Source organism: Argentina anserina, chromosome 1 (assembly GCF_933775445.1).
Source record: "Argentina anserina chromosome 1, drPotAnse1.1, whole genome shotgun sequence".
NCBI classification, from domain to species: Eukaryota; Viridiplantae; Streptophyta; class Magnoliopsida; order Rosales; family Rosaceae; genus Argentina; species Argentina anserina.
Window position 1 is genome coordinate 16571628 of NC_065872.1, and position 19379 is coordinate 16591006.

The following is a 19379-nucleotide window of genomic DNA, read 5'->3' on the forward strand; positions in this document are numbered from 1 at the left end:
TCTTCTCTAATATCAACAAAAGGAGTCTGTAGCGTCCCACAGAAGCTTAGTTGATACACATGTTTAGAGAATATCTCTTGATGATGGGCGAAATACTTGTGCCTACGCACTTCGTTTTTTCTGGTTTTGATTCCAGAGAATAATGGTCTCCCCCTCATCTAGGCAGGAGCCAAGACCGAAGCTATGACCCTTACTAGTCCATCTTTGCGTTTGCCGCCCTTGTTTTGTGGTGCAATACCACGGGCGCCGACAACACCACAACGTACGATGGTGCCATCGCCGGCTTCCTTCCCACTGTCAGGGATGGTGCCAACGGTGCTAGGACCAGGTCATATGAAATTCTCTCATATTCTGAGAGTCCCAACCTTACCGGCACATCACAGTATTTATGTGCGATCTCGTCACTTTCACAATATCGGTAAAGTCATTGAGCATCGAATCTTTGACTTTCTGGAGGTCGATAATGCGTTGCACATTTGCTCACTTTGAGTAGTGCGGGACCTTAATGAGACATAGTGCCACACCACGTCAATTCCTGGCGTTAAAACCAGAATGGGATCATTCCATATCTCCCCCTAACGATGGGAAGTATGTCTCATCAAAGTGACCGTCTGCAAATATCGCAGGATAGAGATCAACGGTTGTAGATTGGAAAATAGCGGACAAATGTTGGTGATTCATAAATCATAACGAACCAGAATACTTAATCATTTCAAGTAGACCTATTGAGATAGCTACAATAGAGGCACATAAATAACTTTAACCAAATAGGCGTTAGTGAAAAGAACGTTGGGACTGTATCCAGTGACCATCTGGTACGCACTAAACGCTTGGCAAGTTGTGGGTCTGAAACGAATAAGTGTCGCTGCATGCAACATCATTACATATCCCCATGCAAAAATCGTCAGGTTAGAACCCATAACCAAGTCCGAGCTCTGCTAGATCGTGCGGTGAATGAACATGAGGAATAATATGTTCAACGACAATCCCAGTAGACATGCGAAACGAAATCATCAAAGTCGTGGAGGTGAACTCTCCAACGGTATCCAATCAAATAGATTTGAGAGGATAGGAATGGTGGTGAGCCCTTAGGATGATGATCATAGCTAAAAACTTTAGCGAATGCAGCGTTTCTTGTGGAAAGCAAAGCGACGTGTGACCAACGCGTCGATGCTCTTAACCTATACCATAAAACTACCGAAAAATGTCCGCATTCGGTTGGATAGGGTCCACTAATGTCACCTTAAATACTTCGTAAGAATGAAATGTTCTCGGTTGGAGCATTAGCAAATAAGGACTTCCTTGAAATCTAGCAAAAGAACAAGCTTTGCAAAATGAGCGATTGGCATCAAAGATTGTCATGGAGGCATTAGAAGACACGGGAGGCATCACAAGCTCCTGTGAAGGAGGAGATGCCGCCACCGACGGCCTTAATGCCATGGAGCCACCGAAATAGGCTGGCTCGGCCTCACCGTGCATGGCACGGATTGGCTCGGCATTACCGTGTGGAGCATGGGTGAGGTGGTCCTCCAATCGCTTCGTGAACATGAAAAATAGATGATCATGTGAATTTCAAAGAACTCGAATCATCATATCTTGTTCAAAATGACCAAAAATGATCATGTCAAAACCGAGAAGACAGTAAAACCGAACCCATGATTCAAAGAATCTTGAGTTACATAAACTACTGTTGCAGGCAAGCAAAACTATGTCTGCAAGCTAACAAAGCTACTGTCGAAGCTTGAAAAAGATACTGTCAATGAAATCAAACAGATTTATTCCTCTCCATTCTTAACACAAATATCAAGATGAAAATCCATCATTGGCATGAATGGCCTTTAAAACTTAGCAAGGCACGAAGATATACAACACAATCTCCGCACGAGATCCGTAAAACAACTACCTGTGCCGTAGGACAGTGTGGGTGGTTACGCAATTAGCAAGACACTCGATTTCACGGCGGGACATTCTCAAAATGAAGATTAAGAGAGTCAACAACGCGGTGAACTTCTCTACACAATACGCCGTAGGATATTGTAAAAGAGGTGATTGAACCAAATGGCAATCCCATCGAATGTATCACATGGCAATAGAATTACATTCTTCAACTCAAGAGTTGGAAAAACATGGTATTGGAGCAGTTGAATACCAAACAATTACGGTGGAAAACCTTCCATTTGGTGCGGGTGGTCACCAATAATAATAAAATCATTTGAGCTATGAAACGACTTGGAGAAAACCGGAAAATTAACCGGAAAACCATGTCAAATTAACTCAAAACCGGGTGAAATTTGGACTGGGAAAACGTGACAGCAAGAACTGCTGAAATATGCGGAAAACATGACGAGAAACGAAGGGAAAAAAAACGTCGGAAAAACTCGTCGGAAGCCGGCGGCACCGATTGCCGGAAATCCGGCCGGCAATGGCCAGACCTGGCTGGTATGGAGGCCATAACTTCAGGTCCGACAGGGAACGCCGTCCGGAACCGGATGGCGGTGCCGGAAACACCGGAATATGGCCGGAAGGCGGCGAATACGCCGGTAAAACGTCAAAAAACGTTCCGGAAACGCCGGAAGAGTAACCGGGAAAAACGACGTCAATTTTGACGTTCCGAGGTCCGTTTTCCAAATTTCAAAGTCCAAAATCACAATGTAGTGCTATTGGGGTCCCATGTAACCCAAAAGCGGCCAATTTAAAAACCACGTGAGTTGCAACGTTGACCATGCATGCTAAGCCAAGGCAAATAAAATTCTCACGAGTCAATCTTGTAAACAAGAAATACGAGAGATTTTATAGAATATGCCAATATTTAATACAACACAAACAAGCTTCCAATTCCAATAGACGACTTAAGCTAAAGTCGAGCAATAATCATGGCAATGCCAACGTCATACTTGAAAAATAGTAAGCAGAAGACATAGTCAAAATAGATTGACTAATCAAAAGTTTGTAGCAACAAAATCTTGCATATCTGATTGGGCGGAGCCTTAGCCTGAGGCTCAAAAATGTGCTTACTTGAGAATGGAAGAATGTTACGTTTCCATCTCGAAAATTCCCTCGAGAAATAGATACAGGTGCCAATAAATGACATGTGTTTCTCGGATGTGGAGCATGTTTCAAGGTCAACTTTGGTAATACGTCGTCATAGACGTTCATTAAATCACTTTTAAGTGTGTCCCATAGAATTCGTTATTTTTGGGATCTTTTTGTCAGCAAATAGTGCTGCATCAGAGTAATGAATCAACTCAAATAAATGAGTACGTAGACCTTGAGATTATCATTTATAGACATGAGTTTAAGAAACTCAAACATTCAAATAACAGTCGCGATGGCGACGCATCCATAAGAAACGAGAGTTGTATAGGTTTCGAATAATCGAAACTATTCAAGTATGTAACCGGAATTAGAAGGGTTGTGATGTATATGGTCACAAAATAATCGATGCATATCGGCGATTCTCATGATCGCACCCAAAACAACGGTGCACTCAGGCGACCACACGAAATCGATATCTTCCTTTTTAAATAATAACATGACTCCCCCAGGACCGTCACACGGAAAACGTCGACCAAGAGGGGAATCATATCCCTCTTTGGTCTCATCGGCGTTATAAGAAAGGTCGGAAAAGAAGACATGAAAAAGGCTAATAGCGCCCGATAATTTATATATATATCTTCAAAAGCAGCAACTTTAAGAAAAACATACTTGTTGGTCTGCCAAATAGACCGCATATAATTAAATTGCACTGCAAATCGATTGTCATGCATGAAGTTGCTTGATGAATTCCTTTTCGATCTTCGTCCGATGACATAAAAATCTTGGGAGGATACGATCAAAATCATATGTAGATGACAAAAGTATCGTCCATCTCGGCATGAATGTCATCACCATAGTACGACGAGTGATCACTTTTCATATGCAAGCACGTGAAACATAGTTAGAAAACAAAAACGTGCAAATAAACGATTTAATAAGCAATAAGAAAATAAAAAGGAAAAAAGAGAAATAGTTTAAAGGCCCAAAAGGGTAGAGAAGACGGGAGTAGCTTCTCTTGAGCGAAGAGTTTGCTTGTGCAGTTCGCGTTCATTGCGTATATATGCGGGAGGAGCAATTTTGAATCCTCTGATGCGGGGTTTTTCGGGGCAAAAGATGTTTTTGCGGAGCGAATGCGGAGGATACCCTGCGGGGCTGCGGAGGCTGCGTGCAGGGGCAGCAGGGGGGTCGCAGGGGCTGCAGGGCAGCAGGGGCCGCAGGGCAGAATCTGCGTGCGGGGCTGCATGTGGCTGCGATGCGGGGGCAGCAGGGCTGCGTGCGGGGCTGCGTGCGTGCGTGCAGGGCTGCGTTGCGGGGGCTGCAGGGCAGGGCAGCGTGCGGGGCTGCGGGGGCAGCATGCAAGGGCTGCGCGCGGGGCTGCGCGGGCAGCATGCAGGGGCTGCGCGGGCAGCATGTAGGGGCTGCGCGGGCAGCATGTAGGGGCAGCGAGCAGGGCCTGCAGGGGCTGCGATGCGGGGGGGGAGGCTGCAACAACGGCGAGCAGGGGCTGCGCCGACGAGGAGATGCCGGAGGCCGGAGATGACGGCGGCCGGCGGTGGAGAAGAGAAAAAATTTCTAGGGCTCTAAAAGTTCAGGGTTTTAGGGCAACGTGCTGATAACGTGTTTCAGGATGAAATAATTGTGTATTATTGAATGATATGGGGGCCTATATATAGGCATTACAAAACCACAATCCCGTAGGATTCAGAGTCCTAATCTATTACGAAGATGCTAATCTATCTCCTAACAGGAAACCTATTAGGCTAAGACACACATAAGGGTAGAATAGTAATTCTCCCGGAACAGTTACATTAAATTTTCTTATTTTCTTTGTTTCTAAAGGTAAATATTCCGTCTTTGATGATTTAATTTATTTTTAATTTTTATGAGTATTATGTATGCCTATTTTTGTCATTTGACATTCGTGCACAATGTTATTTGAAATATAAATTAATAGGGGTGTGTATATACATCTCGTAGCTTTTCAAGAAACCTCTTCTCAAGCAATATTGGATCAACAGTTCAACACTAGAGTTTATGACATTACAGCGTTTTACACAAACATCTTGAAGGCTCTAATTCATTTGGAATCACCTTCTATCCTTTCAGGTGTACGTATTACAGTGTCTTACACAAACATAATGTGACTTGAAGTCGAAATTTTTGAAGCATTTAAATTCAAATATAAGATGTCGCTTATTATATTAAGGGGTATATCAGAGCCTCTGTTTCTATCCCAGTAAATCAGAACCTTCCTTGGATACATATAATTTTGGAGATTCTGTCGGCAAATAAAGAGAATTTGGAGGATCTTAGAAAGGGTACTGTTGTTGAAGAGGTTGTGGATGAGAAGAAGCAGATGGTAGGGCTTGCCAAATGTGACATCTCTTGGAGAGATACCGTGAGGTATTCATCTTTTGTTTAACACCTACCCCATAAACATACATTTTGTCATCATAAGTTCCATAAGCTAATTCACTCAACTCTATTCCAAGTTGATCATAAACGAATCAGACATAAATAAATAAATATATATATATAGGGCTTCTCAGCTGCGGACGTCTGCACTGTCCGCACGGTGCGGATTCGACGATTCCGGTCACCGGCAACGTGCAACGACGACACTAACCAGCACAGCCGCACTTCCCTTCTCCCGACTCTCATGTTTGTGCCGCCGGAATCTCGAAATTTCAAATGTATAGACACCGTGCGGAGATTTCGAGATTCCGGCCGGCGCTGCAGCTCCGGCCGGCACAGACTGTAGCGTTGGGAGGAGGGGAGTGCGGTTGTGCTGGTCGGTGCCGTCGTTGTGTGTCGTCGATGGCCGGAATCACCGAATCTGCACTGTGCAGACGATGCGGATGTCCGCAGCTGAGAAATTTTGTATATATATTCCTTCAAGATGATCATTGTTTCATTTCCAAAAAGATGATCATTGTTTGTACACCAGTTATCTCATGATGGAAACCTCAAATCTGAATTTGTTCTCTGCATGAATGCTCTTGGTTAGACTCAGACCCAACCTTGTCCTAAAAATCTTCCAACCTTAGTCCTAAAAATCTTTGATTCTTTCTAGCAGATGACCCAAATACAACCAAGCAGATGTCTATTTCACTATTTGGTCAGCACTTGATCAACCTGAACCCACATATTTGCTTCTTCTTCTTTTTTTCTTTATTATTTTAGCATGACTTGTGTTTTGTGTTTAATTATTAGTTTGTTGATAGATACACAACCCATAAAATCGGGATTTGAAATACGAATTCTTTTGATTGAAATTAAAGAATATACAAAGATGTTAAATCAAGAAAAAGAAAAGGATCAATTTTTGGAAGCAAAATAAGATATCCCACACATCCTTTGTATTTACATTAGTCTCAATCTAGCTTGTTGTTTTCTTGAAATAGTCCAAGCATTGATATCACTACTTATTGCCTGGCACCTAGCTAGTTGAGTAAAATCATGACGAAAATGACTTCCTTTGTCCACCACTGTGCATCTATATTTCAGGCTCTTGCTTCTTCACGCTTTCACACCGATCTGCTACAATCCGCCTTGCCAAACCCAACTCTACGATTTGCCAAATCAAACTCTACCCAATGATTCCGTTGATGAACGTTGCCGATTATGTTACTCGCCGCGCCGATCATGTCAGAACGCCCGATCGCCACGCACCACACTTCGCCTTCCACATTGTGTAGAATTTGCTCTTTTGGTATCATAATCTCGGCTCCTTTATCAAACTCTAACACCATGTCACCTATCACTGTTCCGATGTTACTATCGAAACACATATCGGCGACGTTACCGTACGTGTAACCCTTCTTCAACTTTGGCCCCACCAATCTCACAATCTCTTCTTTCACTTTGTTGTATGCTTCGTCCACAAAATAAGTCAACTCGGATCCGGAGTCGACCATGGTCTGACCCGACCCTCCCGCGTCGGGCCGGAACACTGAAGGCGGAATGTTCAACCTCTTGCCGCCTAGTCTCACCCCAAGCATCGCCACTGTGTAGGCCAGAGGGTCTAAATTCGGCATGCGTTGACTTTGATCAAAAGTCAACAGGTCAACGTATTGAAAAGTAGGGGAATTGGGGTTATTACCGAGGTAAAAAGTGCCGGTTAGAACCGGTCGGGAGGGTATGCAGTAGGAGAATTTGGTAATTTTGGCTTGGGAAGGAAAGGACAAGCGGCCAAGGTTCATGCCCAAAATGCCCTTGGTGTCACTGGAGTCCTGGGCGCAGCCGAGAGTGAGAGGCGGGGTGCTGGTGGCCCTGGAGAAGCTGAATTTTTCTCTGACGAGATTGCCCTCAGCGAGGGTGCCGTCGGCGTAGAAGTAGGAGTAGTGGCAGAGGCGGTTCTGGTCGCAGGTGGTGGGGAGGGTGAAGTCGGGAACTCGGGGCTTGCAGATGGGGTGGCTGCAAGGGAGGTTGGAGAAGGTGGAGGAGAGAGAAGGGTCGAACATGGTTGCCGGAGGAGTAGGCCGGACGACGGGCTTCTTCTTGTGGCACTGAATCCAGGAAAGCTGACTTCCGGTGTCGAGAACCATCTGCTGCGTCTGGGGAGGTGTTCCTATGGGGAGGGAGACGATGGGAGCCATGGAGTACTTGAACGGAAGCTTGTAGTTGTAGGAGGGCGCGCCACCTTTGTTGTTGGGTCTAGAAATGAGAGAGTCATGGAGAGAGTTGGTCGCAGTGGTGCTTGGGGGTCGAGATTGTGGAGTGAACAGAGGGAAAGAAAGGGAGAGATGGGCAGTGGCGGAGAGAGAGACAGGGAAAAGGGAGCAGAAGAACAAGAACAAGAAGAAGGAAGCCATGAGAGAGAGAGAGAGAGAAAGAGAGAGAGAAAGAGTGGGTTGGGTGCAGTAGGGTTTGTGTGGGTAGTAGACTAGTAGTATTTATTTATACTACAATAGTTTGATGAAGATTGAAGGAAGAGGGAAATTAAAGAACAAAGAGACGCCAAAAGAGAGAAAGAACAAAAGGGACGGCGCCATAGAATAGAGATAGAGAGGAGTAGAGGGAGAAACGCGTTTTCATAATTGAGAGGAGCTGAGTTAACTAGGCTACGTGCACTAGTGTAATTTATATACGTTGCATGGTTTTGATGATGTTAACCTAACTCAGATATTGATGTTAATACTTATAATTAGGAGGTACTTAGCTTTCATGTCACTCTTGACTGAATGACTGATAAGATAGAAATGAATAACGTTGGTGACTAAGTTTGACCTGAAAAATAGAAAAAGAAGAGAATTGCAGCCTCTAGCTATTAGGGGAGGGTGGAACCGTGGAATGGAGTCTGGATGGTTCATGACTCAGACCTCTCGTTTTCAGAATCAAAAGAATCACAAATTAATGATATTTGAATTTTGAGCACGCCTACAAGCTAGATAATCATGGCGTTTGGCTTCTATAGCTCTATACATGGATTCCATGGATTGATACAAATGAGTGAGAGGATAACATGAATTATATAGACTTTCGAGCATGAATTGATTGAGTTTAAGTCGACGTAATTGTCCGCTTTAGATTTACTGTCAATAATTGTATAAAAGTCTGATGTCTATGATCAATCGAGCTGATCGAAATATATCTATCCACCTATGATAGTATGATGTGAAATATTGTACGTCGATCAATTAACATTTTTCTCAATTACGTTACATATCTTTCAACAGTCTATTGAAAGATGATATATATTTGAGTACTGATGAGTAGTGTTTGGCAAATTTGTTAAGTTTAATGCAACACTGTTCCATCTTGTATCTTTCAATTCCCGGCTATGCCATGATTATTGCCATCCTTTTAAATAGGTACAGCAGCCAGATGTTAGATCGATGAACAAATTGCGTAACGTCTAAGGACTCGTCGCGTCGGCCTAGCTATAGTACACATATATTCATTACTTTGCTTTAGCTAGCTATAGTGGTTTAGTTGAGAAAATTGTGATTTGTGTTGATATTGATATATCATCATCAATCGAAGATGCTGATGATGATAATTAAGCTCTAATTTAATCGGATGTTGGAAAGACACTGCACTAGCTGCAGACAACAACAAAGCTTTATCCAGGTTTTAATTTGTTAGGGAATCTCACCACTTACATCTAAATAGACGCATACTAGTATACTATTCTTTCTGGTATTGTGACCCTATCAGATGACTAATTAAACGATGATCGTTAAAATAATCTAGCGTGCATGGCAGTATGGGTAGTGTTGGATCTCAACATCTATATACATACTTAAATACAAAGTTAGATATGATTCACCAAGATTTGTATTACTGTTTTTGTGCGGATTTTCATTTTTGCACCACTTTTTTATCGAATTGTCTTAACTCCATCGTCCAGTATCTAGACAATATTGGGCAGATCATCTCTGTAAAATTTTAGTCAATTTGGTGATCGTTATTGCCTTTAAAATCGCGTTTGTCTGTTAAAAACATGGTTGTTCATGTTTGACAGAATTCAGTCCGTTCATTTGTTTTTCAATTTTGAGGACCTTAACGATCACCAAATCGGCTGAAAATTTTGCAGAGATGATCTACACAATATTATATAGATACTAGACGGTGGAGATGAGAAAATTTGACCGAAAAGTGGTTAAAAATGGAAATCTGCACCCAAACCATTGGTGCAAACCTCCTTATTTGAGAAAATCTATATGTGTGTGTGTGTGTGTGTTACGTTGGGATTCCGGTGGGACAATTCTGGTGAACCGATGAAGCTCTCTATTACCTGTAAACCACAAGCACATGGCGTTATGGGGTGAAGTCCGGGTCGGCCGACTTTCAACGTTCTGATGCCTAAGTCAAATACAAAAATAGACGTGTAGAATTAGGTATGAGAAGCGGTGTGGGTGAAGGTTTAGGAGGTTACTTTAGTGTGGAGATGAGATACATATTTTATAGAGCCAAATAGTGTGCGTCCATGGAAATTACTGACCCTAAAGTGGCGACGATCACGGTGTTTACTCCTATAAAAGGCGTAGCATTAACAAAAAAAAAATATATTAAAACAGGAAGATAAAGACATAACGCCTAGAGTTGATACCTTGAAAAAAAAAATTAGTTGTTTCATCATCTACCAAACCCATGGTAATCTTTGTTTGATGGGCATATATGCAACATACCTATTTATGGTTGAGTCAATGAATGATCTCATATCAGAGCTTGTTATTTAATGAAGCTGCTTTAATGCTCTATCCAACTGCAATAGTGCCCCATTAACACAGTAGTAGTGCCAACCTATAAATTGATTAAAGATAGGGAATAAGCTAGAACGAAGTATTATATATCTTTGCTGAATGATATTCCTCTAGAGAAATATGTGGAACGCACCCTAGCTAATTAATTATTTTATACAGAAGTGTTTGCCTCTGTCGGGAGTGTAAGTTGTTGTGATATTGCTCGTGGAGAACATATTGTTTGGTTTGTGTTTAATTTGTCCCTGTACGTGTTCTGTCGTAACTAGGACGCTTGATTAGTACTATAAATCAGATACACGACTCGATCATTTGTTGTTTCTGTGAAGAAACAATGTATCTAAGTTTGCCGAGCAAGAAAACAAATCAAATGCGGTGCTTTTGTAGAAACAAATCTCAAACTCAAGTCTGACAATATAACATGCTGGGTTTGATTGATGATTGAGATCGACTGAAATTATTCCAAATCCAAACTAATTAGACTGCGATCTCTCTTTGTCCAAATGTATAAAAAACCAGTCGGCACGTACGACTTATGCTATAACGTAATGATTCTATGCAATGATCGTCCAAATTTCCTCATTTAATGAACCAAGTATGTTAAATTATTAAGATTGTAATTTAAAGATGTACAAAATATAAACGCATTACTGAACGTACGTACCCTAGCTAGCATGGTCCCCAGCTCGATCGTTTATAGTTAATAGCGAGCATGATCAAGCTAAGCTTCTTTTGGGTAAATATTCACGAAAAAATGAGGCATTAAGAGCAGAATTAACTCAATTACGTACCCAATTGACCGGCTTTAGGGTTTGTGTAGCTGAGAGTCCGTGGACACAGAACAACAGGGATAACCCAGGATCGATATCCAGTGAGGCAGTGACATTATGCATGCTTATACTGGGATTAGTTTTCCTAACGGTCAATATCCACTGACATTTGCAATAAGCTCAAAATCATTTGGCCAGATTAATAACGGTGTTGATGCATGATTAATTCCATGAACATATATATGAAATTAGGCACAAGTATGCATTCCTAGAATTTGAACATGCATAATGTAGTACGTACATACCTTCTCAAGATTTTCAGGTTCAATTATATATAAATAAATCAAAAAACAAAAAGCTGTAGAAACTACTCATCGAATGATTCCTGATCGATGATAGATGTGTTGAACGTTCATGCGGTCATGCCTCGATCATCTTCCACACAGTGGCGAATCCAGGATTTAAAAGCCATCTAGGCTAATGTATATACAACATTAATTTTTTTTAAAGGTTTAGAACTCAATGGATGCATGGATGATTCTCACACCTTTGTAACTTTCAATCAAAATATACACCGAAAAGACGGAAAACGAAACCTTGTAAATTGAAAACTACAAACATCACAACATTGTAATTATGCAATAACAAGCTAACTAAACATATTCTACGAGGCTCCTTCAATTTTCAAACTCTTCAATTATAGAATCATTATCAATGTTATTGACAAGTTCATTCAATATAGAGATTCATTAAATTATCAAGAAAAGAAATCTATTCAGTGGGCAACTATGGAACCATGTAATTGTATTGAATCATCGTAAGATACTAACATAAAAGAAATAATCAAACAATCAATATCTTCTTATTATCTGAAACTATTGAGACCTATGACATATCTATGAATTTGATTATAACATACAAAGAAGATGAAAAAAATATCTATTAAAACCATATACAACAAACACAATCTTGACGATAAGAAAGAAGACCAGACAATAAAACTAACAAACATTCTAAACATCTTTGAAATGAAGCAATAAAACCTCAAATAAGCTTCACCAAAACAAGCAAGTGAAGTCACACATACTAAACTAATCTTGTAGCCTTAAATCAAGCAACACTTTGACAAATTTTTAACAATAAACTGTATGAAACACTCAAAAATTTAATTAAAGAATTTGGAAGAGTGGAATTGAGGAAGAGAGGGCTATGAAGCAATGGCTGTGTGCGGGTGCGGCAGAGAGCTGGGCGTCTTATGGCTTAAAACAATACTCATAGATTTTTTTAGTGGACACTATATATATATATATATATATATATATATATATATATATATACAGTCTCTATCCAGAGTGAAGCTTCACTCTGGAATTTCAGAGTGAAGTTCCAATTTTGACACACTTTTCGGTCAAATTTTTTCACCATAAGTGATTCAATATTTAGGTATGCTATTCAAGATCATCTCTACAAAGTTTCATCCAATTTGACAATGGTTTGAGCTTTCAAAATTGATATTTACACGAACGGTTCATGTTGAACAGTTTTAATTCATTCATTGATTTAATCTAATTTCAATACCTTAACGATGTCCGAATTAGATGAAATTTTGTAGAGATGATCTTGAATAGCATACCTAAATATTGAATCGCTTATGGTGAAAAAATTTGACCGAAAAGTGTCTCAAAATTGGAACTTCACTCTGAAATTTCAGAGTGAAACTTCACTCTGGATAGAGACTGTATATATATATATATATGATGGTTTTTGACCCAAAATCTTGTACGGGCTTAAACCCATATAGCCTTCCACTTCTCTCTGCCCCTGCTTCCACACTGTTCCTCATAGCAGTCTGGAATATGAAATGCAACCGTAGATGTCATGCATGCAGTCTAACTGGGGTGGAATATGTACGTACCATGGGGGGAGGGATCGGAAGGGGAGGGGAGTTAAGTCCGAAACGAACCCCATGAAGTTTACATGCATGATTCGATTCTCTTATTAGAGACTATCAACTAAAATGCCAAGTTATAGCCAAAGTCTAAATATGGAGTATTCCAGTCTTCCACTTCCATACAGTGACGGATCCAAGATTAAAATGATGCAGGGACTTACATATCAGTACATATTTTTTAATTAAAATTAATATAGCAAGTATTTCTCATGAACATTTTGCGCAACATATGATACGATACAATATAAAATGAACATAAATAAAAACTAACTAAATTTTACTCTAAGGTGGAACTAACTCTTCAAAATATTTGATCACCACCTCATTATCAACCGCTTCAGCAAATTCCTTCTCAATCTGGAGTACCATGCAATCATCAAGAAATTCGTCTTATATCTTGTTTTTGAGTTTGTTTTTTTATTATGTTCATGGATGAAAAAGCTCTATCGGTGGTAGAGTAGAAACATGAAGGGTCAACACTAAGCAAATCAGTCCATATATCATCGGAAAAAACTCTGACTTCCTTGTTTGGACAAGTTGCCAACATAAATCAAATATAGAATCTAATTTCTTAAATGTTGCATTCTCAACTATATCCTTCATATAATATGCACACTCTACTTCTAGAGAAAGTAAGTCATCTTGCAAAAACATTTGAGGATAAAAAGCTTTTAGCAAGAAGAAGTATCTTTTCAGTTTCAAAGAGGTTGAACTTATCTCGAGGATCCAAAGTCGAAGTGAGCATAAGGAGTTGATATGAGCACTTTGTGCTACGTTCTTGATATGTTTTTACCTCAATTTGTACTTTGCTTAGCCCTTATTGTTGTAATATCGAGTCATTGAGTCACAATAGGAGTCTTGGATGGTTATGGATGTGTATTTGTGCTTAAACGAGTTTAAAACGAAGATTTGGTCTAGAGTCCTAGTTTGAGTATGAATCCTTATAGGACTAGGAAACCTAGTTGGATTAGGAGTCTTCATCTTTCTACGTTTTGGTCGCATTGGCGATATCTTGAGAGTCATGTTTGCATTAGGAATCCTTGTTAGACTAGGAAACGTACCATTTTGAAAAGTCCTACTTGAACTCAAACTCTTATTACGAAACTTTTCTAAATGAACTTTCTTGTTCTAGTAACTTTTTTGTTCTAGTAAGTTTCCTTTTTGCAAATTAGAAACTTTCCTAATTTAGTTAAGCTCGTCTATTACATGTGTCTTTTTAAGGCAACAAATGTCTAGATTAAGACATGAATTTTAAAATGCATTATCTCTTCTTATTAGTTTCGGTTTTTATTTTCAGATTTGAAGAGATAATTCAAGGAATAAAAAGAGGAATCCAACCGTGCAAGACTCTTGAGGATTTATAGGAGTTCCATGCCGTATGGGATAGGAAGAAGATAAGGCACGACAAGGCTTGTGAAGAAAGCTAGAGGAAAACATGGAATCCGTGTGAAGCAAGGAGCTTGAAGATGAAGCTACTCACGTTTTCAGCCCATATCCAAGAAGAAAAAGCAGTCCAATGTCGTGCTATCCAATTCATACATGGACCAGCCCATCCAGCCGTGTAACCCTAGAGAAACAAGGAGATAAAAGCTTGTTCTACAAGGAAAAAAATGGCAGCCATTCGATCCAATTAAAGAGAAAATATCATAGCCGTGCATACATGGATAAGCCCATCAAAACCCTAGCAGCCCCTCTTCTCCTCCTTCCTCTATAAAAGGCACGGCCTCCCTTCATATTTGACATCTCTATTCTCTCACAAAACTAGCCGAATTGCTGCCCAAACACACCCAGAAAATTCAAGCCACAAAACCTTCATCCATCATCACCAAACCGTGCTCATCTTCCTCCTCTACCAATTCGAATTCATCCTTGCTTCATCCTAGTAGCCTTCAACCTAAAGCGATTATGCTCCACCTCTTTTGTTGTTTGTTTCACGAAAACTCTCTCAATTTGTGTAGCTAAATTCCTCAATGAGTTCCACTTCGCCATGGCTTCATGATGCACACCCATTGTAAACCCAACATGTTATTGAAGAATCCTCTTTTTCTTCCAATTTCTCTGCCCATCTATGATGAATGATGATGAGTAGCATTTTCTTTATCAAAAAGAAAACATGGGAAACAATAGATCTTATCTTGCTCCTTCGAGTACTCGAGCCATCGATGACCTTCAAACCATTTATAATTAAACACTCGCATTTGTTTCCCATGTTGTGAAAGTTTATAAGATTGGAGCTTACGTTGACAAGGACCTAATACGATGTAAGCCTTCTGGATAGCTTCGCGCCTATCTACATGATACTTCTATATAAGCTAAGAAGCACGGATACGGACACGAGTGTCCGTATTGGACACAATTCGATACGTGAACATGCCAAATGAAATTTTTATTAGACACGGATACGTTTTAGACACGTTAATTAATTATTATTTTAAATATATATACCTAATTTTAAAAAATAAGTAGCATAGATTATTAAATTAGAACAAGATCATCTCAAATATCAAATACAAATACAAGTCCAACAAAGTTTCAAACTTTAAACAAAATACATAATAAAATTCATTTGGCAATAGTTAATAACTTCATTCAAACTCCAATGTCATCCTCCACAATGTTCTCCATTTCAATAACATCATCATCGTCAACATCATCAAATAAGTATCCCTCCAATTGTGGTTCATCAAGTGTAAGGTTGGCCATCTCAATTTTTCTAACATTAATGTCTTCCAAGGATTCATATTGATCACCTCTTACATCCCACATAAGAGTTGCACTACTATTGTAAATTGGGCTTTTCCTAGATACGAGGCGAAGATTGGTATGCACAAATACCAAATCTTCCGCTCTTTGTGGGAGTAGTTTGTTCCTCTTTAAAGAATGAATGAAATTGTATGTACTCCAATTTGTTTCACAACAAGATGAAGAACTAGGTTGACCTAAAAGCTTAAAGTCTATACCTTGAAGAGTAGGTGCCGAAGCTCCATGAATTGCCTACCATGTAATTGGCTTTAATAAGTATCTATCATACATAGCATCTACAGTTCTAAACTCTTGCATACACATAGAAAAATTGGCAAATTCAATGTTAACCTTTCTTCTCTCATCTTCATCGGCAAAGTACCGCATGAGACATGTTTTCCTTTCTTTTGTAATCTCCAAATCTTTGTGGGGAGCAACACGATGAGTAGCTCCACTAAGCCATTCCAAACTATAATACCTAAATATTGAAATATAAATATATATATATATAAGCTTCTACTAACCAATTAAATAAATATGAATATATTTTATAAAATTACTAAACAAGAATATAAAGTGCACTAATTAAAATAGAAAACAAATAACACTTATTTAGGATTCAAAGAATGAGCCAAGCAATGAAGAGACGTGTTGCTTTTGGTCCAAAGAGCCATCAACACCTTATGAACCGCATTCTAAAATAGAGATTCTTCTTCAAGTTCTTTTCTTTCTTTCCTATAGATAATATTTTTCACTTGAACAATCATATTATCCCACCATTCATACATCAAATGAAGACAAGGCTTGTCAATATCCGCCTTTCTAATTATCTCATGGATAGGCTCTGTAAAAGCAAAAAATGTAGTCAATATCAACTCACATTAAATCATCCAACAACATCTCTACCCTAGCTACCTTAAGTTGATCATCTAATCTATAATCATCCCACTTTGAGCTAATCACCATTTGTTGCAAACCATTCTTGATTGCCTTAAACCTCTTAAACATAATAATCGTAGATGCAAACCTTGTGGGAGCAACCGAAAGCAACTTCAAAGGGCAATTATCATTGAACATAACTAATCTCATTCCATGATTCATTATGAAGTTCTTAATATACATAACATGCTCCGCAATAGGTTGTATCCAAGAACATGAGTCATATACATCTATATTGCTCAAACAATTAGAAGGTGTGTAAATATTATTCAGATCAAGATATAATGTGTGAACTACACATGATGTCCAAAAAATAGTATGATACTTACTTGCTATCGTTGCACCGGATATTGCACAAACGTGAGCATTGTCGGTAATCACTTGCACTACATTTTCATATCCAACTTCTTTGATGGATTCAATAATCAAGTTTGTAATTAATTCCGAGTCCTTGTATTCTCCCTCACAATTTACAACTCTCAACATCATCGGATCACTCTCAGAAAAATAGCAATCACATTAATCAATGGTCTTATTTGTGCATGAGACCAACCATCACTACATATACTCACACCTTTATCCTTCCATGAAAGTTTGAGTGGTTGCAAATGCTTCTTGATATTCTTATTTTCCTTTGCAAGAAGTGTGGTCCTTATGGCATTGTAACCTGGTGGAACATATCCCGGGAGAGTAGAAGCACGAATATAAGAGTTCTGGTAATGTGGATTTCTTGCGAAATTGAATGGTAGACCACCGGTGTAGAACATCCTTGCAATCTCAACATCACATTCTTCCCTAGCTGAGTTTTGAAAGGCTTTCTCAATGGAATTAGAACCAACAACTGTTTTCCTCTTCTTTCTTATATCGCCTATTGTTGGTTCGTGTGCATATGCATGATAAGTGCTTAGCCCAACGCTACTAGTGGCACCACTCCCCCTTGATGTCTTGTTGATGGTAGAAGAACTTGTTTAGGAGCTGTATTCGTCAATCTCTTCTTACATTCTCTTACCAACTTGACCAATTTAGATTTGGCTTCGGGATCAACCTTAGGGCACCCAAAAATTTCCCCTCCTTCGCTAAACAAATGTGCCCGAACTCTAGTATACGAGCCGTTGTAGTACATATTGCAGAAGCTACAATGCCATCTCCAATTACCTCCGCTTGCAGACTTGCTAATCTTCTTCACAAATGCCCACAATGGAGTTTTACATCTATTTGACAATCTTCATGACTACCTCCATCTCCAACATTAGCATTGGTATTAACTGATCTGACACTAGAACTGATAGGAGTTGATCTTCCTGCACTCATACTTCCTGAAAAAGAAAAAACAATATGTCATTTTTTCAATGCAGATCTACAACTTCAAAAAATAATAAGTAATTGTAGTCAAATCCTTTATCTATGATTCAAGTTCTCAATTGTTCTTTAGGATGCCTATTACAAATTTCTAGAAGACATTATCTGCAAATAACCAACCTAACTACTTCATTTTTAGCCAAAACATTTACTGCATAAAAATCACAGATTCAAACTAACTTAACATCTGTAATTTTTTCAATGCAAATCTTCAACTTCAAAAAATGATAAGTAATTATAGAAAAATCCTTAAAACGTTTCTTCCTCTTCCGTCTCGGCTTACGAACCTTAGACACTTCTAGTAAAATCGGAACATGGTCATAAGCACTAGGATTGAGGTGACGCCCCATAGAGGCTGAAAACATATCTCTCCAAGAGAGAGTCGAAGTAAACCTATCCAATCGAACTTTCACTTCCTCCCCTATTCTATTACCACTCCATGTAAATTGAGGCCCTACAAAATAAATATCAAGTAATGCACAAAAATCCATAGCGTCTTGCATCTCATTCATGAAGTAGTTTTTCTGTCGAGCCCCACCTTGTTTATCAACCAGTTCACATATTTCATTAAAGTCACCACCCACCACTTAAGGCAAATTTCCCAAAAGACTCAAATGTCAAAGAAGGTTCCAAGTTCTCACATGTTGGTCCGGCTTGGAGAAACCATATAAACCTGTAAACCGCCAACACCCTGGATCCCCCTGCTTCCCAACCACCACGTCAATATGATTCTCCGATTGAGAGTGAAGAGACACCGACACATCATCATCCCACAAGAGACAAAGACCTCCCGCCCTACTAATACCTTTACCATTTCTTCTTTGAATAAAACGACAATGAAGTGTTAACGAATTCTTCCACCCTAACTTCATTTTTATACCCTCCATATCTGCCGATGTACAATACGTTTCGCTAATAATAATTAATTTGGGAAGATTGAGGGATACTATCCCTTTAAGCCCCGTCACTGTTCAAGAGTTCCCAATCCCTTGGCAATTCCAACACAACACATTCATTGTTGTTCGTGATGGGTCGAAACCGAACCTATCACGGACGAATGACAAGCAACGCGTTCCGAATTACTAGAAACTTTTGTTGGGACCTTCACCACCCCATACCGACCCTTCTTCAAACTACCTCCCACTCGCACTCCCCATTTTTGCTTTTCCACCTTACTCACAAGCGGCCTACTTTTCTGAGAACCCAATTCGGTCTGTTGTTGGTCCCCTTTCCTACTAGTAGCCCGGCCCACCTTGACAAGCCCATAAATAACCACCCCTCCGACTCAAAAGAATAGTTTAACTACACTAGGCTCACCAACTGACCCCACCCCACCCCAACTTCACATTACCATTAACATCCACCCCCGTAAGCTCA

The 19379-nt window shown here is 39.7% G+C and overlaps 1 protein-coding gene across 1 annotated transcript; it reads right to left on the reverse strand.

Moving 5' to 3' along the window:
• Window positions 1–6337: 6337 nt before the first annotated feature.
• On the reverse strand, window positions 6338–7862 carry LOC126796921 (aspartic proteinase PCS1-like). The gene has a single exon (XM_050523639.1). It carries the CDS (start codon window positions 7848–7850, stop codon window positions 6564–6566), a length of 1287 nt encoding a protein of 428 aa, XP_050379596.1. The 5' UTR covers window positions 7851–7862; the 3' UTR covers window positions 6338–6563.
• Between the last annotated feature and the right edge of the window lie 11517 nt (window positions 7863–19379).